A 27,025-nucleotide genomic window follows, 5' to 3' on the forward strand; every position below is an offset into this window, starting at 1 on the left:
GACTGCCTTAGCTCGACACCCTTAGCTCGCTGCCCTTAGCTCTTTGTTGACTGCCTTAGCTTGACACCCTTAGCTCGCTGCCCTTAGCTCTTTGTTGACTGCCTTAGCTCGACACCCTTAGCTCGCTACCCTTAGCTCTCTGCTCATTGCCGTTAGCTCACCACCCTCAGCACACTAACCATAGGTCTACTCTCCCTGCCCTTAGCTTATTGCCCTTAGCTCACCAGGCTTAGTTCACCCCCCAGCTCACCACCCTTGGGGCACCAGCCTTAGTTTACCTTCCCCCCAGCTCACCACCCTTAGGGCACCAGGCTTAGTTGATCACCCCTAGTTCACCACCCTTAGTTGTCTGCCCCTAGCCCCTCGCTTAGCTCAAAGTCATTTGCCCTTAGCTCACTGCCATTAGCTCTTTCCTCACTGCCTATACTCATCGCCCAAAGCTGGCTCTGCTCTCCGTCCTCTCAGCTGACTGCCCTTAACTCTTTGCTCACTGCATTTACTCACCACCCATAGCTATCTCTACTCTCCCTGCTCTCAGCTCACTCCCCTTAGCTCTCTGTCGACTGCCTTAGCTAGACACCCTTAGCTCACACCCATTGCCCTAAGGTACCTGTCCTTAGCTCACTGACCTTAGCTCTTTGCCTTTAGCTCACCCTCCTCAGCTCGCTGACAATAGCTCTACTCTTCCTGCCCATAGCTCACTGCCCTTTGCTCCTTGCTAACTGTGTTTAGGGGATGACACCGCCCTTACTTCACTACCCACAGCCCTCCCCTCCCTCCCCTGAGCTCACTGCCCGTAGCTCTACGCCCTCTGCCCTTAGCACACTGCCCTTAGCCCTGACCTCGCTTAACATTATCTCAGCTTAGTTGGCTGATAGGTCACTCACTTTCCTTAGCTCACCATTCTAAGCTCTTAGGTCACTCCCCTTAGCTCACTATCTTTAGGGCTTAGCTTACTGCCCTTAGCTCACAAACCCAGCCCTTAGCTCACTATGTTCAGGTCCTCCTAACACAACACCCTGGTCCCACCACTCGTACCTAGCTGTCCTTACCTCACTACCCCTAGCTCCAGGATAACAGCCCGATGTCCTCAGCTCACTGCGCTAAGCTCACTACCGATAGTTCTTAGCTCACTGCCTTTCACCTACAACTCTTAGCTCCTAGTTCACTTCCCCAGCTCCGTTAGCTACTATAACAAATCACCCTTAGCTTACCACGTTTAGCTCACTGCCTTTACATCACTAGACCATGGCCCTTAGCTCACAGCGCTATGGTTCTAAGCTCTCTTAGCTTACACTGCCTGTTGCGCTTGGCTCACTGCCTTTTACTCTTTGCCCTTCGCTGACTTAGCTCACTGCCCACTTGCTGATAGTTCCAAACTCGCCACCAGGAGCTCTTAGCGCACTGCCCTCAGCTCACTCCTATTGTTTCACTGCCCCTTAGCTCACTGCCCCTTAGCTGACAGTCCTAATTTCACCGCCAACGGCTCTTGGCGCACTGCCCTCAGCTCACTCCTGTTGTTTTACTGCCCCTTAGCTCACTGCCCCATAGTTGACAGTCCTAAGCGCACCGCGAACAGCTCTTAGCGCACTGCCCTCAACTCACTCCTGTTGTTTCACTGCCCCTTAGCACACTGCCCCTTAGTTGACAGTCCTAAGCGCACCGCGAACAGCTCTTAGCACACTGCCCTCAGCTCACTCCTGTTGTTTCACAGCCCCTTAGCTCACTGCCCCTTAGTTGACAGTCCTAAGCGCACCGCGAACAGCTCTTGGAGCACTGCCCTCAGCTCACTCCTGTTGTTTCATTGCCCCTAGCTCACTGCCCCTTAGTTGACAGTCCTAAGCGCACCGCAAACAGCTCTTAGCGCACTGCCCTCAGCTCACTCCTGTTGTTTTACTGCCCCTTAGCTCACTGCCCCTTAGTTGACAGTCGTAATCTCACCACGACAGCTATTAGCGCACTGCCCTCAGCTCACTCCTGCTGTTTTACTGCCCCCTTAGCTCACTGCCCCTTAGTTGACAGTCCTAAACTCACCACAACAGCTCTTAGCGCACTGCCCTCAGCTCACTCCTGTTGTTTCACTGCCCCTTAGCTCACTGCCCCTTAGTTGACAGTCCTAAGCGCACCGCAAACAGCTCTTAGCGCACTGCTCTCAGCTCACTCCTGTTGTTTCACTGCCCCTTAGCTCACTGCCCCTTAGTTGACAGTCCTGAGCGCACCGCGAACAGCTCTTAGCGCACTGCCCTCAGCTCACTCCTGTTGTTTCACTGCCCCTTAGTTGACAGTCCTAAGTGCACCGAGAACAGCCCTTAGCGCACTGCCCTCAGCTCACTCCAGTTGTTTCACTGCCCCTTAGCTTACTGCCCCTTAGTTGACAGTCCTAAACTCAAAACGACAGCTCCTAGCGCACTGTCCTCAGCTCACTCCTGTTGTTTCACAGCCCCTTAGCTCACTGACCCATAGTTGACAGTCCTAAGTGCACCGCGCACAGCTCTTAGCGCACTGCTCTCAGCTCACTCCTGTTGTTTCACTGCCCCTTAGCTCACTGCCCCTTAGTTGACAGTCCTGAGCGCACCGCGAACAGCTCTTAGCGCACTGCCCTCAGCTCACTCCTGTTGTTTCACTGCCCCTTAGTTGACAGTCCTAAGTGCACAGAGAACAGCTCTTAGCGCACTGCCCTCAGCTCACTCCAGTTGTTTCACTGCCCCTTAGCTTACTGCCCCTTAGTTGACAGTCCTAAACTCAAAACGACAGCTCTTAGCGCACTGTTCTCAGCTCACTCCTGTTGTTTCACAGCCCCTTAGCTCACTGACTCATAGTTGACAGTCCTAAGCGCACCGCGAACAGCTCTTAGCGCACTGCCCTCAGCTCACTCCTGTTGTTTCACTGCCCCTTAGCTCACTGCCCCTTAGTTGACAGTCCTAAACTCACCACAACAGCTCTTAGCGCACTGCCCTCAGCTCACTCCTGTTGTTTTACTGCCCCTTAGTTCACTGCCCCTTAGTTGAGAGTCCTAAGCGCACCGCGAACAGCTCTTAGCGCACTGCCCTCAGCTCACTCCTGTTGTTTCACTGCCCCTTAGCTCACTGCCCCTTAGTTGACAGTCCTAAGTGCACAGCGAGCAGCTCTTAGCGCACTTCCCTCAGCTCACTCCTGTTGTTTCACTGCCCCTTAGCTCACTGCCCATAGTTGACAGTCCTAAGCACACCGCGAACAGCTCTTAGCGCACTGCCCTCAGCTCACTCCTGTTGTTTCACTGCCCCTTAGCTCACTGCCCCTTAGTTGACAGTCCTAAGCGCACCGCGAACAGCTCTTAGCGCACTGCCCTCAGTGCACCCCTGTTGTTTTACTGCCCCTTAGCTCACTGCCCCATAGTTGACAGTCCTAAGCGCACCGGAAACAGATCTTAGCGCACTGCCCTCAGCTCACTCCTGTTGTTTTACTGCCCCTTAGCTCACTGCCCCATAGTTGACAGTCCTAAGCGCACCGCGAACAGCTTTTAGCGCACTGCCCTCAGCTCACTCCTGTTGTTTCACTGCCCCGTAGCTCACTGCCCCTTAGTTGACAGTCCCAAACTCACCACGGCAGCTCTCAGCGCACTGCCCTCAGCTCACTCCTGTTGTTTTATTGCCTCTTAGCTCACTGCCCCATAGTTGACAGTCCTAAGCGCACCGCGAACAGCTCTTAGCGCACTGCCCTCAGCTCACTCCTGTTGTTTCACTGCCCCTTAGCTCACTGCCCCTTAGTTGGATGTCCTAAGCGCACCGCGAACAGCTCTTAGCGCACTGCCCTCAGTGCACCCCTGTTGTTTTACTGCCCCTTAGCTCACTGCCCCATAGTTGACAGTCCTAAGCGCACCGCGAACAGCTCTTAGTGCACTGCCCTCAGCTCACTCCTGTTGTTTTACTGCCCCTTAGCTCACTGCCCCTTAGTTGACAGTCCTAAGCGCTCCGCGAACAGCTCTTAGCGCACTTCCCTCAGCTCACTCCTGTTGTTTAACTGCCCCTTAGCTCACTGCCCCTTAGTTGACAGTCCTAAGCGCACCGCGAACAGCTCTTAGCGCACTTCCCTCAGCTCACTCCTGTTGTTTCACTGCCCCTTAGCTCACTGCCCCTCAGTTGACAGTCCTAAGCGCTCCGCGAACAGCTCTTAGCGCACTTCCCTCAGCTCACTCCTGTTGTTTCACTGCCCCATAGCTCACTGCCCCATAGTTGACAGTCCTAAGCGCACCGCAAACAGCTCTTATCGCACTTCCCTCAGCTCACTCCTGTTGCTTCACTGCCCCTTAGCTCACTGCCCCATAGTTGACAGTCCTAAGCGCACCGCAAACAGCTCTTATCGCACTTCCCTCAGCTCACTCCTGTTGTTTCACTCCCCCTTAGCTCACTGCCCCATAGTTGACAGTCCCAAACTCACCACGGCAGCTCTTAGCGCACTGCCCTCAGCTCACTCCTGTTGTTTCACTGCCCCTTAGCTCACTGCCCCATAGTTGACAGTCCTAAGCGCACCGCAAACAGCTCTTAGTGCACTGCCCTCAGCTCACTCCTGTTGTTTCACTGCCCCTTAGCTCACTGTCCCACAGTTGACAGTCCTAAGCGCACCGCGAACAGCTCTTAGCGCACTGCCCTCAGCGCACCCCTGTTGTTTTACTGCCCCTTAGCTCACTGCCCCATAGTTGACAGTCCTACTCGCACCGCGAACAGCTCTTAGCGCACTGCCCTCAGCTCACTCCTGTTGTTTAACTGCCCCTTAGCTCACTGCCCCATAGTTGACAGTCCTAAGCGCACCGGAAACAGATCTTAGCGCACTGCCCTCAGCTCACTCCTGTTGTTTCACTCCCCCTTAGCTCACTGCCCCATAGTTGACAGTCCTAAGCGCACCACGAACAGCTCTTAGCGCACTGCCCTCAGCTCACTCCTGTTGTTTAACTGCCCTTTAGCTCACTGCCCCATAGTTGACAGTCCTAGGCGCACCGCGAACAGCTCTTAGCGCACTGCCCTCAGCTCAGTCCTGTTGTTTAACTGCCCCTTAGCTCACTGCCCCATAGTTGGCAGTCCTAGGCGCACCGCGAACAGCTCTTCGCGCACTGCCCTCAGCTCACTCCTGTTGTTTAACTGCCCCTTAGCTCACTGCCCCTTAGTTGACAGTCCTAAGCGCACCGCAAACAGCTCTTAGCGCACTGCCCTCAGCTCACTCCTGTTGTTTTACTGCCCCTTAGCTCACTGCCCCATAGTTGACAGTCCTAAGCGCACCGCAAACAGCTCTTAGCGCACTGCCCTCAGCTCACTCCTGTTGTTTTACTGCCCCTTAGCTCACTGCCCCTTAGTTGACAGTCCTTAACTCACCACGGACAGCTCTTAGCGCACTGCCCTCAGCTCACTCCTGTTGTTTCACTGCCCCTTAGCTCACTGCCCCTCAGTTGACAGTCCTAAGCGCACCGCGAACAGCACTTAGCGCACTTCCCTCAGCTCACTCCTGTTGTTTAACTGCCCCTTAGCTCACTGCCCCATAGTTGACAGTCCTAAGCGCACCGCGAACAGCTCGTAGCGCACTGCCCTCAGCTCACTCCTGTTGTTTAACTGCCCCTTAGCTCACTGCCCCATAGTTGACAGTCCTAGGCGCACCGCGAACAGCTCTTAGCGCACTGCCCTCAGCTCACTCCTGTTGTTTCACTGCCCCTTAGCTCACTGCCCCTCAGTTGACAGTCCTAAGCGCACCGCGAACAGCACTTAGCGCACTTCCCTCAGCTCACTCCTGTTGTTTAACTGCCCCTTAGCTCACTGCCCCATAGTTGACAGTCCTAAGCGCACTGCGAACAGCTCGTAGCGCACTGCCCTCAGCTCACTCCTGTTGTTTAACTGCCCCTTAGCTCACTGCCCCATAGTTGACAGTCCTAGGCGCACCGCGAACAGCTCTTAGCGCACTGCCCTCAGCTCACTCCTGTTGTTTAACTGCCCCTTAGCTCAATGCCCCTTAGTTGACAGTCCTAGGTGCACCGCAAACAGCTCTTAGCGCACTGCCCTCAGCGCACCCCTGTTGTTTTACTGCCCCTTAGCTCACTGCCCCATAGTTGATAGTCCTAAGCGCACCGTGAACAGCTCTTAGCGCACTGCCCTCAGCTCACTCCTGTTGTTTTACTGCCTCTTAGCTCACTGCCCCATAGTTGACAGTCCTAAGCGCACCGCGAACAGCTCTTAGCGCACTGCCCTCAGCTCACTCCTGTTGTTTTACTGCCCCTTAGCTCACTGCCCCTTAGTTGACAGTCCTAAGCGCACCGCGAACAGCTCTTAGCGCACTGCCCTCAGCGCACCCCTGTTGTTTTACTGCCCCTTAGCTCACTGCCCCATAGTTGACAGTCCTAAGCGCACCGCGAAAAGCTCTTAGTGCACTGCCCTCAGCTCACTCCTGTTGTTTTACTGCCCCTTAGCTCACTGCCCCTTAGTTGACAGTCCTAAGCGCTCCGCGAACAGCTCTTAGCGCACTTCCCTCAGCTCACTCCTGTTGTTTACCTGCCCCTTAGCTCACTGCCCCTTAGTTGACAGTCCTAAGCGCACCGTGAACAGCTCTTAGCGCACTGCCCTCAGCTCACTCCTGTTGTTTTACTGCCTCTTAGCTCACTGCCCCATAGATGACAGTCCTAAGCACACCGCGAACAGCTCTTAGCGCACTGCCCTCAGCTCACTCCTGTTGTTTCACTGCCCCTTAGCTCACTGCCCCTTAGTTGACAGTCCTAAGCGCACCGCGAACAGCTCTTAGCGCACTGCCTTCAGCGCACCCCTGTTGTTTCACTGCCCCTTAGCTCACTGCCCCATAGTTGACAGTCCTAAGCGCACCGCAAACAGCTCTTAGCGCACTTCCCTCAGCTCACTCCTGTTGTTTCACTGCCCCTTAGCTCACTGCCCCTTAGTTGACAGTCCTAAGCGCTCCGCGAACAGCTCTTAGCGCACTTCCCTCAGCTCACTCCTGTTGTTTCACTGCCCCTTAGCTCACTGCCCCATAGTTGACAGTCCTAAGCGCACCGCGAACAGCTCTTATCGCACTTCCCTCAGCTCACTCCTGTTTCTTCACTGCCCCTTAGCTCACTGCCCCATAGTTGACAGTCCTAAGTGCACTGCGAACAGCTCTTAGCGCACTGCCCTCAGCTCACTCCTGTTGTTTCACTCCCCCTTAGCTCGCTGCCCCAAAGTTGACAGTCCCAAACTCACCACGGCAGCTCTTAGCGCACTGCCCTCAGCTCACTCCTGTTGTTTCACTGCCCCTTAGCTCACTGCCCCATAGTTGACAGTCCTAAGCGCACCGCGAACAGCTCTTAGTGCACTGCCCTCAGCTCACTCCTGTTGTTTCACTGCCCCTTACCTCACTGTCTCATAGTTGACAGTCCTAAGCGCACCGCGAACAGCTCTTAGCGCACTGCCCTAAGCGCACCCCTGTTGTTTTATTGCCCCTTAGCTCACTGTCCCATAGTTGACAGTCCTAGGCGCACAGCGAACAGCTCTTAGCGCACTGCCCTCAGCTCACTCCTGTTGTTTAACTGCCCCTTAGCTCACTGCCCCATAGTTGACAGTCCTAAGCGCACCGGAAACAGATCTTAGCGCACTGCCCTCAGCTCACTCCTGTTGTTTCACTGCCCCTTAGCTCACTGCCCCATAGTTGACAGTCCTAAGCGCACCGCGAACAGCTCTTATCGCACTTCCCTCAGCTCACTCCTGTTGTTTAACTGCCCCTTAGCTCACTGCCCCATAGTTGACAGTCCTAGGCGCACCGCAAACAGCTCTTAGCGCACTGCCCTCAGCTGACTCCTGTTGTTTAACTGCCCCTTAGCTCACTGCCCCATAGTTGACAGTCCTAGGGGCACCGCGAACAGCTCTTAGCGCACTGCCCTCAGCTCACTCCTGTTGTTTAACTGCCCCTTAGCTCACTGCCCCTTAGTTGACAGTCCTAAGCGCACCGCAAACAGCTCTTAGCGCACTGCCCTCAGCTCACTCCTGTTGTTTTACTGCCCCTTAGCTCACTGCCCCATAGTTGACAGTCCTAAGCGCACCGCAAACAGCTCTTAGCGCACTGCCCTCAGCTCACTCCTGTTGTTTTACTGCCCCTTAGCTCACTGCCCCTTAGTTGACAGTCCTTAACTCACCACGGACAGCTCTTAGCGCACTGCCCTCAGCTCACTCCTGTTGTTTTACTGCCCCTTAGTTCACTGCCCCATAGTTGACAGTCCTAAGCGCACCGCGAACAGCTCTTAGTGCACGGCCCTCAGCTCACTCCTGTTGTTTTACTGCCCCTTAGCTCACTGCCCCTTAGTTGACAGTCCTAAGCGCTCCGCGAACAGCTCTTAGCGCACTTCCCTCAGCTCACTCCTGTTGTTTAACTGCCCCTTAGCTCACTGCCCCTTCGTTGACAGTCCTAAGCGCACCGCGAACAGCTCTTAGCGCACTTCCCTCAGCTCACTCCTGTTGTTTTACTGCCCCTTAGCTCACTTCCCCTTAGTTGACAGTCCTAAGCGCTCCGCGAACAGCTCTTAGCGCACTTCCCTCAGCTCACTCCTGTTGTTTCACTGCCCCTTAGCTCACTGCCCCATAGTTGACAGTCCTAAGCGCACCGCGAACAGCTCTTAGCGCACTTCCCTCAGCTCACTCCTGTTGTTTCACTGCCCCTTAGCTCACTGCCCCTTAGTTGACAGTCCTAAGCGCTCCGCGAACAGCTCTTAGCGCACTTCCCTCAGCTCACTCCTGTTGTTTCACTGCCCCTTAGCTCACTGCCCCATAGTTGACAGTCCTAAGCGCTCCGCGAACAGCTCTTAGCGCACTGCCCTCAGCTCACTCCTGTTGTTTCACTGCCCCTTAGCTCACTGCCCCTTAGTTGACAGTCCTTAACTCACCACGGACAGCTCTTAGCGCACTTCCCTCAGCGCACCCCTGTTGTTTTATTGCCCCTTAGCTCACTGCCCCATAGTTGACAGTCCTAGGCGCACAGCGAACAGCTCTTAGCGCACTGCCCTCAGCTCACTCCTGTTGTTTAACTGCCCCTTAGCTCACTGCCCCATAGTTGACAGTCCTAAGCGCACCGGAAACAGATCTTTGCGCACTGCCCTCAGCTCACTCCTGTTGTTTCACTGCCCCTTAGCTCACTGCCCCATAGTTGACAGTCCTAAGCGCACCGCGAACAGCTCTTATCGCACTTCCCTCAGCTCACTCCTGTTGTTTAACTGCCCCTTAGCTCACTGCCCCATAGTTGACAGTCCTAGGCGCACCGCGAACAGCTCTTAGCGCACTGCCCTCAGCTCACTCCTGTTGTTTAACTGCCCCTTAGCTCACTGCCCCATAGTTGACAGTCCTAGGCGCACCGCGAACAGCTCTTAGCGCACTGCCCTCAGCTCACTCCTGTTGTTTAACTGCCCCTTAGCTCACTGCCCCTTAGTTGACAGTCCTAAGCGCACCGCAAACAGCTCTTAGCGCACTGCCCTCAGCTCACTCCTGTTGTTTTACTGCCCCTTAGCTCACTGCCCCATAGTTGACAGTCCTAAGCGCACCGCAAACAGCTCTTAGCGCACTGCCCTCAGCTCACTCCTGTTGTTTTACTGCCCCTTAGTTCACTGCCCCATAGTTGACAGTCCTAAGCGCACCGCGAACAGCTCTTAGTGCACTGCCCTCAGCTCACTCCTGTTGTTTTACTGCCCCTTAGCTCACTGCCCCTTAGTTGACAGTCCTAAGCGCTCCGCGAACAGCTCTTAGCGCACTTCCCTCAGCTCACTCCTGTTGTTTTACTGTCCCTTAGCTCACTGCCCCTTAGTTGACAGTCCTAAGCGCTCCGCGAACAGCTCTTAGCGCACTTCCCTCAGCTCACTCCTGTTGTTTCACTGCCCCTTAGCTCACTGCCCCATAGTTGACAGTCCTAAGCGCACCGCGAACAGCTCTTAGCGCACTTCCCTCAGCTCACTCCTGTTGTTTCACTGCCCCTTAGCTCACTGCCCCTTAGTTGACAGTCCTAAGCGCTCCGCGAACAGCTCTTAGCGCACTTCCCTCAGCTCACTCCTGTTGTTTCACTGCCCCTTAGCTCACTGCCCCATAGTTGACAGTCCTAAGCGCTCCGCGAACAGCTCTTAGCGCACTGCTCTCAGCTCACTCCTGTTGTTTCACTGCCCCTTAGCTCACTGCCCCTTAGTTGACAGTCCTTAACTCACCACGGACAGCTCTTAGCGCACTTCCCTCAGCTCACTCCTGTTGTTTAACTGCCCCTTAGCTCACTGCCCCATAGTTGACAGTCCTAAGCGCTCCGCGAACAGCTCTTAGCGCACTGCCCTCAGCTCACTCCTGTGTTTTACTGCCCCTTAGCTCACTGCCCCATAGTTGACAGTCCTAAGCGCACCGCGAACAGCTCTTAGCGCACTGCCCTCAGCTCACTCCTGTTGTTTCACTGCCCCTTAGCTCACTGCCCCTTAGTTGACAGTCCTAAGCGCACCGCGAACAGCACTTAGCGCACTGCCCTCAGCTCACTCCTGTTGTTTCACTGCCCCTTAGCTCACTGCCCCATAGTTGACAGTCCTAAGCGCTCCGCGAACAGCTCTTAGCGCACTGCCCTCAGCTCACTCCTGTTGTTTTACTGCCCCTTAGCTCACTGCCCCATAGTTGACAGTCCTAAGCGCACCGCGAACAGCTCTTAGCGCACTGCCCTCAGCTCACTCCTGTTGTTTCACTGCCCCTTAGCTCACTGCCCCTTAGTTGACAGTCCTAAGCGCACCGCGAACAGCACTTAGCGCACTGCCCTCAGCTCACTCCTGTTGTTTCACTGCCCCTTAGCTCACTGCCCCATAGTTGACAGTCCTAAGCGCTCCGCGAACAGCTCTTAGCGCACTGCCCTCAGCTCACTCCTGTTGTTTCACTGCCCCTTAGCTCACTGCCCCATAGTTGACAGTCCTAAGCGCACCGCGAACAGCTCTTAGCGCACTGACCTCAGCTCACTCCTGTTGTTTTACTGCCCCTTAGCTCACTGCCCCATAGTTGACAGTCCTAAGCGCTCCGCGAACAGCTCTTAGCGCACTGCCCTCAGCTCACTCCTGTTGTTTTACTGCCCCTTAGCTCACTGCCCCATAGTTGACAGTCCTAAGCGCACCGCGAACAGCTCTTAGCGCACTGCCCTCAGCTCACTCCTGTTGTTTCACTGCCCCTTAGCTCACTGCCCCATAGTTGACAGTCCTAAGCGCACCGCGAACAGCTCTTAGCGCACTGCCCTCAGCGCACCCCTGTTGTTTCACTGCCCCTTAGCTCACTGCCCCTTAGTTGACAGTCCTAAGCGCACCGCGAACAGCTCTTAGCGCACTGCCCTCAGCTCACTCCTGTTGTTTCACTGCCCCTTAGCTCACTGCCCCTTGGTTGACAGTCCTAAGCGCACCGCGAACAGCTCTTAGCGCACTGCCCTCAGCTCACTCCTGTTGTTTCACTGCCCCTTAGCTCACTGCCCCTTGGTTGACAGTCCTAAGCGCACCGCCAACAGCTCTTAGCGCACTACCCTCAGCTCACTCCTGTTGTTTCACTGCCCCTTAGCTCACTGCCCCTTAGTTGACAGTCCTAAGCGCACCGCCAACAGCTCTTAGCGCACTACCCTCAGCTCACTCCTGTTGTTTCACTGCCCCTTAGCTCACTGCCCCTTAGTTGACAGTCCTAAGCGCACCGCGAACAGCTCTTAGCGCACTGCCCTCAGCTCACTCCTGTTGTTTCACTGCCCCTTAGCTCACTGCCCCTTGGTTGACAGTCCTAAGCGCACCGCCAACAGCTCTTAGCGCACTACCCTCAGCTCACTCCTGTTGTTTCACTGCCCCTTAGCTCACTGCCCCTTAGTTGACAGTCCTAAGCGCACCGCCAACAGCTCTTAGCGCACTACCCTCAGCTCACTCCTGTTGTTTCACTGCCCCTTAGCTCACTGCCCCATTGTTGACAGTCCTAAGCGCACCGCGAACAGCTCTTAGCGCACTGCCCTCATCTCACTTCTGTTGTTTCACTGCCCCTTAGCTCACTGCCCCATTGTTGACAGTCCTAAGCGCACCGCGAAAAGCTCTTAGCGCACTGCCCTCAGCTCACTCCTGTGGTTTCACAGCCCCTTAGTTCACTGCCCCTTAGCTCACTGCCCCATAGTTGACAGTCCTTAACTCACCACGGGCAGCTCTTAGCGCACTGCCCTCAGCTCACTCCTGTTGTTTCACTGCCCCTTAGCTCACTGCCCCATAGTTGACAGTCCTAAACTCACCACGGGCAGCTCTTAGCGCACTGCCCTCAGCTCACTCCTGTTGTTTCACTGCCCCTTAGCTCACTGCCCCTTAGTTGACAGTCCTAAGCGCACCGCGAACAGCTCTTAGCGCACTGCCCTCAGCTCACTCCTGTGGTTTCACAGCCCCTTAGTTCACTGCCCCTTAGCTCACTGCCCCTTAGTTGACAGTCCTAAGCGCACCGCGAACAGCTCTTAGCGCACTGCCCTCAGCTCACTCCTGTGGTTTCACAGCCCCTTAGTTCACTGCCCCTTAGCTCACTGCCCCTTAGTTGACAGTCCTAAGCGCACCGCGAACAGCTCTTAGCGCACTGCCCTCAGCTCACTCCTGTTGTTTCACTGCCCCTTAGCTCACTGCCCCATAGTTGACAGTCCTAAGCGCACCGCGAACAGCTCTTAGCGCACTGCCCTCAGCTCACTCCTGTTGTTTCACTGCCCCTTAGCTCACTGCCCCATAGTTGACAGTCCTAAACTCACCACGGGCAGCTCTTAGCGCACTGCCCTCAGCTCACTCCTGTTGTTTTACTGCCCCTTAGCTCACTGCCCCATAGTTGACAGTCCTAAGCGCACCGCGAACAGCTCTTAGCGCACTGCCCTCAGCTCACTCCTGTTGTTTCACTGCCCCTTAGCTCACTGCCCCATAGTTGACAGTACTAAGCGCACCGCAAACAGCTCTTAGCGCACTGCCCTCAGCTCACTCCTGTTGTTTCACTGCCCCTTAGCCCACTGCCCCATAGTTGGCAGTCCTAAGCGCACCGCGAACAGCTCTTAGCGCACTGCCCTCAGCTCACTCCTGTTGTTTCACTGCCCCTTAGCTCACTGCCCCATAGTTGGCAGTCCTAAGCGCACCGCGAACAGCTCTTAGTGCACTGCCCTCAGCTCACTCCTGTTGTTTTACTGCCCCTTAGCTCACTGCCCCATAGTTGACAGTCCTAGGCGCACCGCGAACAGCTCTTAGTGCACTGCCCTCAGCTCACTCCTGTTGTTTCACAGCCCCTTAGTTCACTGCCCCTTAGCTCACTGCCCCATAGTTGACAGTCCTAAACTCACCACGACAGCTCTTAGCGCACTGCCCTCAGCTCACTCCTGTTGTTTCACTGCCCCTTAGCTCACTGCCCCATAGTTGACAGTCCTAAACTCACCACGGGCAGCTCTTAGCGCACTGCCCTCAGCTCACTCCTGTTGTTTCACTGCCCCTTAGCTCACTGCCCCATAGTTGACAGTCCTAAACTCACCACGACAGCTCTTAGCGCACTGCCCTCACCTCACTCCTGTTGTTTCACTGCCCCTTAGCTCACTGCCCTCAGCTCACTCCTGTTGTTTCACTGCCCCTTAGCTCACTGCCCCTTAGTTGACAGTCCTAAGCGCACCGCGAACAGCTCTTAGCGCACTGCCCTCAGCTCACTCCTGTGGTTTCACAGCCCCTTAGTTCACTGCCCCTTAGTTCACTGCCCCTTAGTTGACAGTCCTAAGCGCACCGCGACAGCTCTTAGTGCACTGCCCTCAGCTCACTCCTGTTGTTTTACTGCCCCTTAGCTCACTGCCCCATAGTTGACAGTCCTAGGCGCACCGCGAACAGCTCTTAGTGCACTGCCCTCAGCTCACTCCTGTTGTTTCACAGCCCCTTAGTTCACTGCCCCTTAGCTCACTGCCCCATAGTTGACAGTCCTAAACTCACCACGACAGCTCTTAGCGCACTGCCCTCAGCTCACTCCTGTTGTTTCACTGCCCCTTAGCTCACTGCCCCATAGTTGACAGTCCTAAACTCACCACGGGCAGCTCTTAGCGCACTGCCCTCAGCTCACTCCTGTTGTTTCACTGCCCCTTAGCTCACTGCCCCATAGTTGACAGTCCTAAACTCACCACGACAGCTCTTAGCGCACTGCCCTCACCTCACTCCTGTTGTTTCACTGCCCCTTAGCTCACTGCCCTCAGCTCACTCCTGTTGTTTCACTGCCCCTTAGCTCACTGCCCCTTAGTTGACAGTCCTAAGCGCACCGCGAACAGCTCTTAGCGCACTGCCCTCAGCTCACTCCTGTGGTTTCACAGCCCCTTAGTTCACTGCCCCTTAGTTCACTGCCCCTTAGTTGACAGTCCTAAGCGCACCGCGACAGCTCTTAGTGCACTGCCCTCAGCTCACTCCTGTTGTTTTACTGCCCCTTAGCTCACTGCCCCATAGTTGACAGTCCTAGGCGCACCGCGAACAGCTCTTAGTGCACTGCCCTCAGCTCACTCCTGTTGTTTCACAGCCCCTTAGTTCACTGCCCCTTAGTTCACTGCCCCTTAGTTGACAGTCCTAAGCGCACCGCGACAGCTCTTAGTGCACTGCCCTCAGCTCACTCCTGTTGTTTCACTGCCCCTTAGCTCACTGCCCCATAGTTGACAGTCCTAAGCGCACCGCGAACAGCTCTTAGCGCACTGCCCTCAGCTCACTCCTGTTGTTTCACTGCCCCTTAGCTCACTGCCCCATAGTTGACAGTCCTAAGCGCACCGCGAACAGCTCTTAGCGCACTGCCCTCAGCGCACCCCTGTTGTTTCACTGCCCCTTAGCTCACTGCCCCTTGGTTGACAGTCCTAAGCGCACCGCCAACAGCTCTTAGCGCACTACCCTCAGCTCACTCCTGTTGTTTCACTGCCCCTTAGCTCACTGCCCCTTAGTTGACAGTCCTAAGCGCACCGCCAACAGCTCTTAGCGCACTACCCTCAGCTCACTCCTGTTGTTTCACTGCCCCTTAGCTCACTGCCCCATTGTTGACAGTCCTAAGCGCACCGCGAACAGCTCTTAGCGCACTGCCCTCATCTCACTTCTGTTGTTTCACTGCCCCTTAGCTCACTGCCCCATTGTTGACAGTCCTAAGCGCACCGCGAAAAGCTCTTAGCGCACTGCCCTCAGCTCACTCCTGTGGTTTCACAGCCCCTTAGTTCACTGCCCCTTAGCTCACTGCCCCATAGTTGACAGTCCTTAACTCACCACGGGCAGCTCTTAGCGCACTGCCCTCAGCTCACTCCTGTTGTTTCACTGCCCCTTAGCTCACTGCCCCATAGTTGACAGTCCTAAACTCACCACGGGCAGCTCTTAGCGCACTGCCCTCAGCTCACTCCTGTTGTTTCACTGCCCCTTAGCTCACTGCCCCTTAGTTGACAGTCCTAAGCGCACCGCGAACAGCTCTTAGCGCACTGCCCTCAGCTCACTCCTGTGGTTTCACAGCCCCTTAGTTCACTGCCCCTTAGCTCACTGCCCCTTAGTTGACAGTCCTAAGCGCACCGCGAACAGCTCTTAGCGCACTGCCCTCAGCTCACTCCTGTGGTTTCACAGCCCCTTAGTTCACTGCCCCTTAGCTCACTGCCCCTTAGTTGACAGTCCTAAGCGCACCGCGAACAGCTCTTAGCGCACTGCCCTCAGCTCACTCCTGTTGTTTCACTGCCCCTTAGCTCACTGCCCCATAGTTGACAGTCCTAAGCGCACCGCGAACAGCTCTTAGCGCACTGCCCTCAGCTCACTCCTGTTGTTTCACTGCCCCTTAGCTCACTGCCCCATAGTTGACAGTCCTAAACTCACCACGGGCAGCTCTTAGCGCACTGCCCTCAGCTCACTCCTGTTGTTTTACTGCCCCTTAGCTCACTGCCCCATAGTTGACAGTCCTAAGCGCACCGCGAACAGCTCTTAGCGCACTGCCCTCAGCTCACTCCTGTTGTTTCACTGCCCCTTAGCTCACTGCCCCATAGTTGACAGTCCTAAGCGCACCGCAAACAGCTCTTAGCGCACTGCCCTCAGCTCACTCCTGTTGTTTCACTGCCCCTTAGCCCACTGCCCCATAGTTGGCAGTCCTAAGCGCACCGCGAACAGCTCTTAGCGCACTGCCCTCAGCTCACTCCTGTTGTTTCACTGCCCCTTAGCTCACTGCCCCATAGTTGGCAGTCCTAAGCGCACCGCGAACAGCTCTTAGTGCACTGCCCTCAGCTCACTCCTGTTGTTTTACTGCCCCTTAGCTCACTGCCCCATAGTTGACAGTCCTAGGCGCACCGCGAACAGCTCTTAGTGCACTGCCCTCAGCTCACTCCTGTTGTTTCACAGCCCCTTAGTTCACTGCCCCTTAGCTCACTGCCCCATAGTTGACAGTCCTAAACTCACCACGACAGCTCTTAGCGCACTGCCCTCAGCTCACTCCTGTTGTTTCACTGCCCCTTAGCTCACTGCCCCATAGTTGACAGTCCTAAACTCACCACGGGCAGCTCTTAGCGCACTGCCCTCAGCTCACTCCTGTTGTTTCACTGCCCCTTAGCTCACTGCCCCATAGTTGACAGTCCTAAACTCACCACGACAGCTCTTAGCGCACTGCCCTCACCTCACTCCTGTTGTTTCACTGCCCCTTAGCTCACTGCCCTCAGCTCACTCCTGTTGTTTCACTGCCCCTTAGCTCACTGCCCCTTAGTTGACAGTCCTAAGCGCACCGCGAACAGCTCTTAGCGCACTGCCCTCAGCTCACTCCTGTGGTTTCACAGCCCCTTAGTTCACTGCCCCTTAGTTCACTGCCCCTTAGTTGACAGTCCTAAGCGCACCGCGACAGCTCTTAGTGCACTGCCCTCAGCTCACTCCTGTTGTTTTACTGCCCCTTAGCTCACTGCCCCATAGTTGACAGTCCTAGGCGCACCGCGAACAGCTCTTAGTGCACTGCCCTCAGCTCACTCCTGTTGTTTCACAGCCCCTTAGTTCACTGCCCCTTAGCTCACTGCCCCATAGTTGACAGTCCTAAACTCACCACGACAGCTCTTAGCGCACTGCCCTCAGCTCACTCCTGTTGTTTCACTGCCCCTTAGCTCACTGCCCCATAGTTGACAGTCCTAAACTCACCACGGGCAGCTCTTAGCGCACTGCCCTCAGCTCACTCCTGTTGTTTCACTGCCCCTTAGCTCACTGCCCCATAGTTGACAGTCCTAAACTCACCACGACAGCTCTTAGCGCACTGCCCTCACCTCACTCCTGTTGTTTCACTGCCCCTTAGCTCACTGCCCTCAGCTCACTCCTGTTGTTTCACTGCCCCTTAGCTCACTGCCCCTTAGTTGACAGTCCTAAGCGCACCGCGAACAGCTCTTAGCGCACTGCCCTCAGCTCACTCCTGTGGTTTCACAGCCCCTTAGTTCACTGCCCCTTAGTTCACTGCCCCTTAGTTGACAGTCCTAAGCGCACCGCGACAGCTCTTAGTGCACTGCCCTCAGCTCACTCCTGTTGTTTTACTGCCCCTTAGCTCACTGCCCCATAGTTGACAGTCCTAGGCGCACCGCGAACAGCTCTTAGTGCACTGCCCTCAGCTCACTCCTGTTGTTTCACAGCCCCTTAGTTCACTGCCCCTTAGTTCACTGCCCCTTAGTTGACAGTCCTAAGCGCACCGCGACAGCTCTTAGTGCACTGCCCTCAGCTCACTCCTGTTGTTTTACTGCCCCTTAGCTCACTGCCCCATAGTTGACAGTCCTAGGCGCACCGCGAACAGCTCTTAGCGCATTGCCTTCAGCGCACCCCTGTTGTTTCACTGCCCCTTAGCTCACTGCCCCATAGTTGACAGTCCTAGGCGCACCGCGAACAGCTCTTAGCGCATTGCCTTCAGCGCACCCCTGTTGTTTCACTGCCCTTAGCGCCGAGTTCCCTGCCCTTATCTCTCTTTTTTTAGCTCGTCCACTCTTTAACTGCCTCCCTGTCCTTGGGCAGAAGAGATGCTGGAAACGGGAGTCGCGCACTTCCTAAATACGTCCGCACACAATACTTCCTGCCAGAGATCTGCTTCTCCTGCGAATCCCAGCGCCCCTGTCGTGCTCTGTGCAGAGACATGGAGAGCCTAGAAAATGTGTCAGTCTATCTGTCTGCAACACAGACTCACAGCTAACAAGGTGCCACCCGTGCTAGGCAGACACTCGCCCACTCACGCCTCCATTTTCTTGAATGGCGTTCTCACCACTGGCCCCGCACTCTGCAATGACTTTGTAGCGCTGCGAAATGCCGGTAAGCAAGGCTTCCAGGCGGCGTTCTCAGTTCAAAACAAATAAACGGCCGGGACGGCTATTTTCCTAAATAAAGCGCTTATCATCGGGGCAGGATGTCTGAATGCCCTCCCGATTACGGCACCTATGGAAGGAAAGGCTGAGATCGAAAGGGCGATTTGTCCAGGAGCACACAACTGCGGAAATGTCAGTTCTTCTAACTAGCCACAGTGATCTGGTTTGCCAGACATCGTCGAAAAGAGCCAAGCCATTAAATATTGAACTGTAACTAAAATCAACCAATAAATCAATCAATCCATCCATTATCCGTCCGTCCACCCACCCAATTCATCCACCCACCCATTCATCCATCCATTGTCTGTCCATTCACCCATCCACTCTGCCATTCATTCTTCCATCCATACACTCTGCCATCCATCCACCCACCCATCCATCCATCCACCATCCATCCACCCATCCATCCACCCATCCATCCATCCATCCATTGTATGTCCGTTCACCCATCCACCCATCCATCCACTCTGCCATCCATCCGTCCACCCATCCATCCACCCACCATCCATTCATCCATCCACCCATCTATCCACCCACCTACCCATCCATCCATCCTTCCATTCATCCACCCATCCATCCATTGTCTGTCCGTTCACCCATTCACTCTTCCATTCATTCTTCCATCCATCCGCTCTGCCATCCATCCACCCACCCATCTATCGACCCACCATCCATTCATCCATCTACCCATCTATCCACCTCCCTACTCATCCATCCATCCTTCTATCCATTCACCCATCCATCCATCCATTGTCTGTCCGTTCACCCATTCACTCTGCCATTTATTCTTCCATTCATCCACTCTGCCATCCATCCACCCACCCATACACCCATCCATCCATCCATTGTTTGCCCGTCCGTCCATCCATCCCCTGGTAGGCTTTTACCATCCTGTTTGTTCTAATCTGTATGCAGTTGAGCTAACTTGTATGAAGGTCAATGAACACATTGGGGCTGATAGCATAATAATTATTCTATAAAATGTCGGCAAGCATATTGTAAGCTTTCATCAAAAAAAACGCCTGAGTTTGACCCCAAAACATGATTCAGTCCTTATCAGATTCGAGTGAAGCCCAGAGCCCGGGCAATAAACTGAGCCGGTGGCAGCTCTCCCGGTCCACACACTCTCACTCACATCCACGCCTGGCACCGCCCCGCCTTCCCATCTCACGAGTTGAGAATCCAACCTCTGTTCCTAAAGATTCCGGCCTTTGGGGTAGCTCAGTGAGGTAATGTGCCTGCGGCGAAGTACATGGCGGACTGTAGACCACTCTTACAAGCAACAACACCAGAGGACTCAACTTTTATCGCCCTAACTGTGTTAAAAGGAGTGCCGCTGAGTAGGAATTGGAATTACCATGGCTATTCCCATTCTCCCCCCCACAAGCTACTTTAATCAGATTTTTGTTTTATTTTTCACACCCAGTAAGTCAGCCCAGCCCTCCCTGCCCCTGATTCCATCTTCCTTTTGCATTTTTGCACCTACCTGTGCTCATCTTCTGACGTCACCCAAAATTGTGCAGAATCCTCCCTTGATCAGACCATAGTCCCGAGGAAGGCTCGCGCGCCTCGGGTCTCCCAAACTAAAATTAATTTCACAACAAGCGCAAAAAGAAAATAAATTGTCCAGGTGTCTCCCTTCTAGGCGCTGGCGATGCTCTACGGAAGGCGCTATAGACAGGGTCTGTAGTCTTTTCAGTGCCTGTTTCAGTGAGAGTGTTACGGACCCTGAGTCCCTGCTTCAAGAAGGGCGTGACAGGGAGGGTGTCCTTGTCAACCAAGTCTCTGCCGGGGACCGGTCGTGGGAGACGGACCCTCGCCTCCCCAGCCCTCGATCTAAGGAAGGCGAGATACAGAGGAGATACACCTTCCTCCGCCCTTACTCCACCCAGGGCGGCGTAGAGAGGCACTGGAGTCCCCGCAGTGCTTGTTCCGAGGAGGGCGGTGAGGCGAGGGCTCAGTCCTAGCTCCAGTCAGGGTGTTGTAGAGAGGGACTTCAGTCTCCGAGGAGGGCGGTGTAGCGAGGGACTGCTCCCCCCTCAGTCCTAGCTCCAGTCAGGGTGCTCCAAAGAGGGACTTCAGTCTCCGAGGAGGGCGGTGTAGCGAGGGACTGCTCACTCCTAGTCCTAGCTCCAGTCAAGGTGCTCCAAAGAGGGACTTCAGTCTCTGAGGAGGGCGGTGTAGCGAGGGACTGCTCACTCCTAGTCCTAGCTCCAGTCAAGGTGCTCCAAAGAAGGACTTCAGTCTCCGAGGAGGGCGGCGGTATAGCGAGGGACTGCTCCCCCCTCAGTCCTATCTCCAGTCAGTGTGTGTGTGTTATAAAGAGGGACTTCAGTCTCCAAGGAGGGGGTATAGCGAGGCACTGCTGCCCCTGAGTTCTACCTCCAGGCGGAATGTTACAGAGGGGGGCTTTCCTCCCCGGGTCCGGGTCCAAGGAGGGCGGTATAGCGAGGCACGGTAGTTCCCTCAGTCCTGCACCCAGATGTAGTGTTACAGAGGGGGCCTTTCCTCCCCGGGTCCAAGGAGGGCGGTTTAGCGAGGCGCTGCTGCCCCTGAGTTCAGCCTCCAGTCGGAGCGCTATAAAGAGGGGCTCCGCCTCCCGGCCCCCGCCTCCAGGCTCAGGGATGCTCTCCGGCTCGTTCCGACGGGCTGTGTGACCCTGAGCACGGGCTGCTCCCAACTGAGCGCCGCGGCGGAGCCCAGATGCTGAAACAAGCACTTCCTTCCCCCGTGCGTGCGTGGTTTCCTCCTGCCCTTAAAGCGAAGAAGCGCTATTGAGCACGGCGCGGGAGGCAGCGGGCATTCATCAGGAGCTGGGACTGAGCACCATGCGCCGTGCTCAGCTCACATGGGACCCCGAAGAGGGGAGGCAAAGGGAGTCTGTTGTGGGAGGTGAAGGAAATCATGGCTGTGGATGTCTTAAATGTGTGAGCACAGACCTCAGAAACATTGATTGCCAGGAAAGCATCCCTTCTAGCCGCGTCTTCCTCCGGAGACAAATAATATATCTACTCTCAGCACCATCCGAGTGACAGAGGTGTTTGTGGCGCTATACAAATATGTCATCCATCCATCAATTTCACCCACCCACCCACCCACCTACCCATCCATCCATCCATCCAAAATCCCACCCACCCATCCATCCATCCATCCATCCATCCATCCATCCATCCATCCATCCATCCACCCATCCATCCATCCATCCATCCATCCAAAATTCATTCCATCCATCCATCCATCCATCCATCCATCCATCCATCCATCCATCCATCCATCCATCCATCCATCCATCATTCCAATCCCACTCACCCATCCATCCATCGGGCATAAAGATCCATTTGAAATTATGAACAACCGAAGATACCTCGTTTTACACCAAGGTTCTGAAAGGTCACTTACCCTAAAAATGTTTCCAAAAATGGTCAACTGGTCCTTTTTATGTCACAATTTCCACATGCCTTTGCTGACAAATATTAACCATGCCGATATGTCTGACTTCAAAGTAGTAATGCATGGACATGTAACTTTTTTACAATGGGACAGCATCAAAGGGCTACGAAGGGTGTCTGAACCTGTGCAGGATGCCTGCATGACCTCAGTGCAAGCAGGTGTTTGCGCTACAGCACGAAATACACACAGGACTAGCTGGGCGACGTGCAATGACGTCAGCAGATGAATGCTGTCACCAGGGTCTCAAATACATGTCTAATGGAGACCCTGAAGGATGACTGGCTGGGTTGGCCGTGCTAGAATTTGACACGTCCACCTGCAGATACACGAATGCACGATTCACTGAGCCATCAGACTGGCATGAACAGAGAAGTACCACAGACCAAGGAGGGCTGCGGAGTGCTTGCTTGCCATGCTTCAGCCTTGCCACCAGATGCAGAGAAGATGCCCAGTAAAAGACTGAAGGACCCTATGCAGTATGGGTTCAGAAGTGGGCACAGCACTGAGACGGCCGTTATCAAGGCAACAGAAGAGATCAGAGATACTCAGGACCAGGGATGCAAAGCGGCCCTCATCCTACTCATCCTATCAGCATCATTTGACACAGTCCATCATGAGCTGCTGATAGGCCGACTACATAACATAGGAATTAGAGGAGCGGCCCTTGCCCTCCTAAAATCTTTTCTGCCTGATCGAAAACAGTCCATATCATTAGACAAATACACCTCCGATCCCTTCTCTCTTCTTTGAGGAGTGAGGCATGGCTCTTCATTGAGCCCAACACTGTTCAACGTTTATGTGAGTAATCTGGCCAAGACGTACCTAAGGCAAGCCCATCAATGCCCGTCCGCGATCAGCACCAGGAACCCTGGTTCTCCTGGACCCCACTGCTACGACTCAGCCACCCTCCACGCTCTCAACCCCGGAGGCCGCGCCCAATGCGTAAGATCCTCACCTAACACGACCCATGGCAGTTCTCGTGCAGACACTGTCGAAGATCCTTCACCGTCGACAAGGTGCCCGCAGCCGACGAAGGGCCGCCTACTGCACGATCCAGTGAAACCCTGACGTGCATCCTTCTCAACGTGCGCTCCCTGCACCGACATGTCGTAGAGATCTGGGACCTGACCAACACCCTCTCGCTCAATGTCGCCTTCTTCACGTAAATCTGGGCCAACTCCTCCTCCGGCCCGACATCGCCATCGCCATCCCCGACGGCTACAAGATCCAGAGAAAGGACCGCCCACACCACCCCGGAGGAGGACTCACCATCACACGCAAGACCCCCCTCCGACTCTCCTCATCCAGCACGAGCGACCCCCACTCCAACACGGAACACCTCCATTTCCAGATCCAGACCAGCCCCAGGACCACGCTACGTGGCACCCTCATCTACAGACCGCCAGGACCCCGGGCCCAGCCCGCAACCACCATCGCTGAGCTCGCCGCACCCCATGCCATCACGTCCACAGACTACGTTCTGCTCAGGGACCTGAACTTCCACCTCGAAAATAGCCACAACCCTGACTCCACCAGACTCCTCGAGAACCTCGCCAACCTAGGACTGAAGCAGCTCATCAGCACTCCCACCCACAGAGCGGGTCACACCCTCAACCCCATCTTTGTGGGAGGATCAAACATCCGCTTCAGTCACACTACCCAGCCCCCTGGACGGACCACTACTGCGTCCATTTCACATTCAACACCACCACCGCGCCAGCCCGGCGCCCGCCGCAACAGAACTGGGGTAAGGTCACCGAAGAACACCTGAACTCCGCCCTCCTCCAAGACCCCCCGAACGCCACAACCAACACCAACTCCGCAGCCAGGGAATTTCACCACTGGGTCTCCTGCTGCGTCAACATGCTGGCACCTCTCCGCCGCACTGCCAAACAATGCCCGCTGAAGGTCTCCTGCCTCACCAAAGAGCTCCAAGAAGGCAGACGCTCCTGCAGACGCTTGGAGAAAACCTAGCAGAACCAGAAGACCACGGAAGTATGGAACAATCACAAGAGCACCCTGAAGGACTACCACCAGCGTATAAGGGACACCAAACAAACCTTCATTAGAGACAAAGTCAAGAACAACGCATGCAACATCAAGGGACTGTTCAACGTCATTCAGCAGTTCACTAAACCCACGGACATCACATCCTCCTATGAACTCTGTGACAAACTCAGCTCCTACCTCCACCTGAAGATCAAGGCCCTCTACGACAACTTCAGCAAGTCAGTAGAAGACCGCACCACACTACCCACCTTCGCCGAGAAGCCGACCATCACCTCCTGGGCCCCATGTCTGTTGAGCTCATCACCTCAACCATGAAGAAGAAGCACTCAGGATCCCCAACGGACCCCTGCCCACCTCACATCTTCCACAGGGCCGCCGCTATCATCGCACCCGAACTAGGGGGGACAATCAACTCCTCCCTCAGATCCGGCATCTGCCCAGATGACTGGAAGCATGCAGAGGTAAAACCCCTCCTCAAGAAACCAACAGCCGACCCAACAGATCTGAAGAATTACCGGCTCATCTCTCTCCTCCCCTTCACAGCCAAGGTCACCAAAAGACTCGTGAAAGCCCAGCTGACCACCTTCATCGAAGAAAACTCCATCCTAGGCGCCTCCCAGTCTGGCTTCCGCAACAAGCACAGCACCGAGACCGCCCTCCTCGCCGCCACTGACGACATCCGTATGCTGCTAGACCAGTGACACACTGCAGCCCTCATACTTCTAGACCTCTCCGCAGGCTTCGACACTGTCTCACATCGCACGCTAGCTGCCAGACTCCACAACGCACAAATACAGGGATCTGCCCTCGACTGGATCCAATCCTTCCTCTCCAGCAGAACCCAGAGAATCAGACTCCCCCCCTTCCTCTCCGAACCCACTGACATCAACTGCGGAGTACCCCAAGGGTCATCACTCAGCCCAACGCTCTTCAACATCTACATGGCCCCCATTGCCGCCATTGTCTGACAGCACAGGCTCAGCTTTGTATCCTACGCTGATGACACCCAGCTCATCCTCTCCCTCACCAAGAACTCAGAAGACACCAGACTCTGCTTCCAGGAAGGAATGAGAAATCTAGCCGCCTGGATGATAGACAGCTGTCTAAAACTCAACTCTGAGAAGACCAAGGTCCTCCTCCTCGGACCCTGCACCTCCACCGGGTGGCTCTCCGCCCTCAGGAGCCCACCCACACTGACGGACCACGCTCGGAACCTTGGCATTCTCCTCGACCCCTCCCTCTCCATGAACTGCCAGATCAACGCCGTCGCGTCCACCTGCTTCAACTGCCTCCGCATCCTCTGTAAGACCTTCAAATGGATCCCCCGACTGCAGAAAGACCGTCACTCACACACTCATAACCAGCAGACTAGACTACAGCAACACCCTCTACACCAGAATCAACAAAACTCTTCTACACAAACTCCAAGCCATCCAGAACGCCGCAGCCGGGCTCATCCTAGGGACACCGCGCCATGAGCACATGACCCAACACCTACTAAGCCTCCATTGGCCCCCCTTCGAGAAGAGGGTCACCTTCAAATTCCTCACTCAAGCCTACAAATCCCTCAACAACATCGGACCCAAATACCTCAACGACAGAGTATGTTTCCACGTACCCAAGAGGAACCTCCGCTCTGCCGACCTCACCCTGGCAGAGGTCCCCCGCATCCGTAGAAACAGAACCGGTGTGAGAGCCTTCTCCTACCTCGCAACCAAGACCTGGAACGAGCTCCCTGTTAACATCAGATGCTCCCCGGTCATACACACCTTCAGGAAGGACCTCAAGAGCTGGCTTTTCGACGGATCTGCTCCCCCCAGCTCCTTGAAACCCTCATGGGTGAGTAGGGCGCTCTACAATCCCCTGATTGATTGATTGAAGATATCGAGACAGCTTCGATTCTCAATTACATCGTATGCCAATGACACAAATTCATGTCCCTGACTAAAAACAAGCTTCATATAGAATCGAGATTCCATGACTGCGCGAGGGCAGTGAATTACTGGATGGCCAATAACTGCTTGAAGTTAAATTCAAGTAAGACAGAGGTAATCTTATTTGGGAATCCAGTGCCCTTCTGGTCCCATTCGTGGTGGCCATAAGAGTTAGGAACCGTTCCGACCCCATTCAGGAAAGCCTGTAACATTGGAGTGATCTTCGATGATAATCTTACTTACAGTGATCATGTGAACTCGGTCACTTCATTTACCTTTTATACCCTTAGGACAATCAAAAAGATCTTACCCTCACTACCCTCCCAATATGCAGAAAACAGTTGTTACCTCCATGATTCTTTGTAAATTAGACTATTGCAATGGTCTATATATTAATATGAAACAACAACATCTGAACAAACTATAGATTCTTCAGAATGCAGCAGCACGGCTCTTACTAGGTATTTCTAAATTCAAATCTTCCTCCATGGCACTTAAACAGTTGTGTTGGTTGCCAGTAAGGCAGAGAATTGTATTTAAGGCCCTATGCATGGCCTTTAACCCCTTCCACGCCGGGCTAAATCCAATAGAACGCCCGCACAGGCGGGGAATTAGCTGCGCGTGGGCGAGCCGTGGCAGTTATGACGAGCCCAGCTCGTCATCAGCACAGCTCCACTGTGCCTCATGATGAATTAAGCTCGTCATAAGCATGGAAGGGGTTAAAGCTCTCCATGGCATGGGACTTGATTACCTGAAGAGCACATTTAAATGGTATAGGTCAGCAAGAACATTGCGGTCATCCAAAGTCAAGGAAGCAAAATTCCCAAAAGTCAGACTTAGCTCTGGAGGAGGAAGTTTTGTAATCCATGCATCAAAAACTTGGAATACCTTGCCATCCCACCTAAAAACAATGAAACAATCTGCTTGCTGTTAGGGAAGCCTTAAAACTTGCTTATTCAGTTCACTATGAGCTTTGACATAGGGCATTTACATTTAACTTGTGTTAATAGGACACTCTCTCTGAAACTTGGGTCTCAGGTTTCCTATCGAGCTAGCGCCAAGACACCTCTGGGTAATTGTGCGCTCTCAAAATAAATGCAACATAATATAACAAGGCGGTGTGGAGTAGCAGAAGAAGTTGTGGTGCAGGAGGAGGGGTAGGAGTGTGAAGCATTACCCTACGGTGAAGGTGGACTTCAGCCCTTCAGTGGCACTCCCAACCATTTAGGGGTCCGCTCAACCCAAAACCAATGAATATATGTGATATGAGAGGCTCAGGGGCCCCCATCACATTCTGCAGTGGCCCCCATCGTTTTGCGTTACTC

At 54.6% G+C, this 27,025-nt stretch overlaps 1 protein-coding gene across 1 annotated transcript in view; it reads right to left on the bottom strand.

The window, feature by feature from the left end:
- FGD5 (FYVE, RhoGEF and PH domain containing 5) overlaps positions 1–19,925 on the bottom strand; it is a 473,217-nt gene extending 453,292 nt beyond the window's left edge. Inside the window, exon 1 of the mRNA XM_086939254.1 lies at positions 19,793–19,925. Coding sequence (XP_086795380.1) covers positions 19,793–19,802 — 10 coding nt within the window. The 5' untranslated portion in view covers positions 19,803–19,925. The remainder of the gene's footprint in view (positions 1–19,792) is intronic.
- Positions 19,926–27,025: the final 7,100 nt, after the last annotated feature.

Source organism: Lissotriton vulgaris, chromosome 9 (genome assembly GCF_964263255.1).
Source record: "Lissotriton vulgaris chromosome 9, aLisVul1.2, whole genome shotgun sequence".
Classification (NCBI taxonomy): Eukaryota; Metazoa; Chordata; class Amphibia; order Caudata; family Salamandridae; genus Lissotriton; species Lissotriton vulgaris.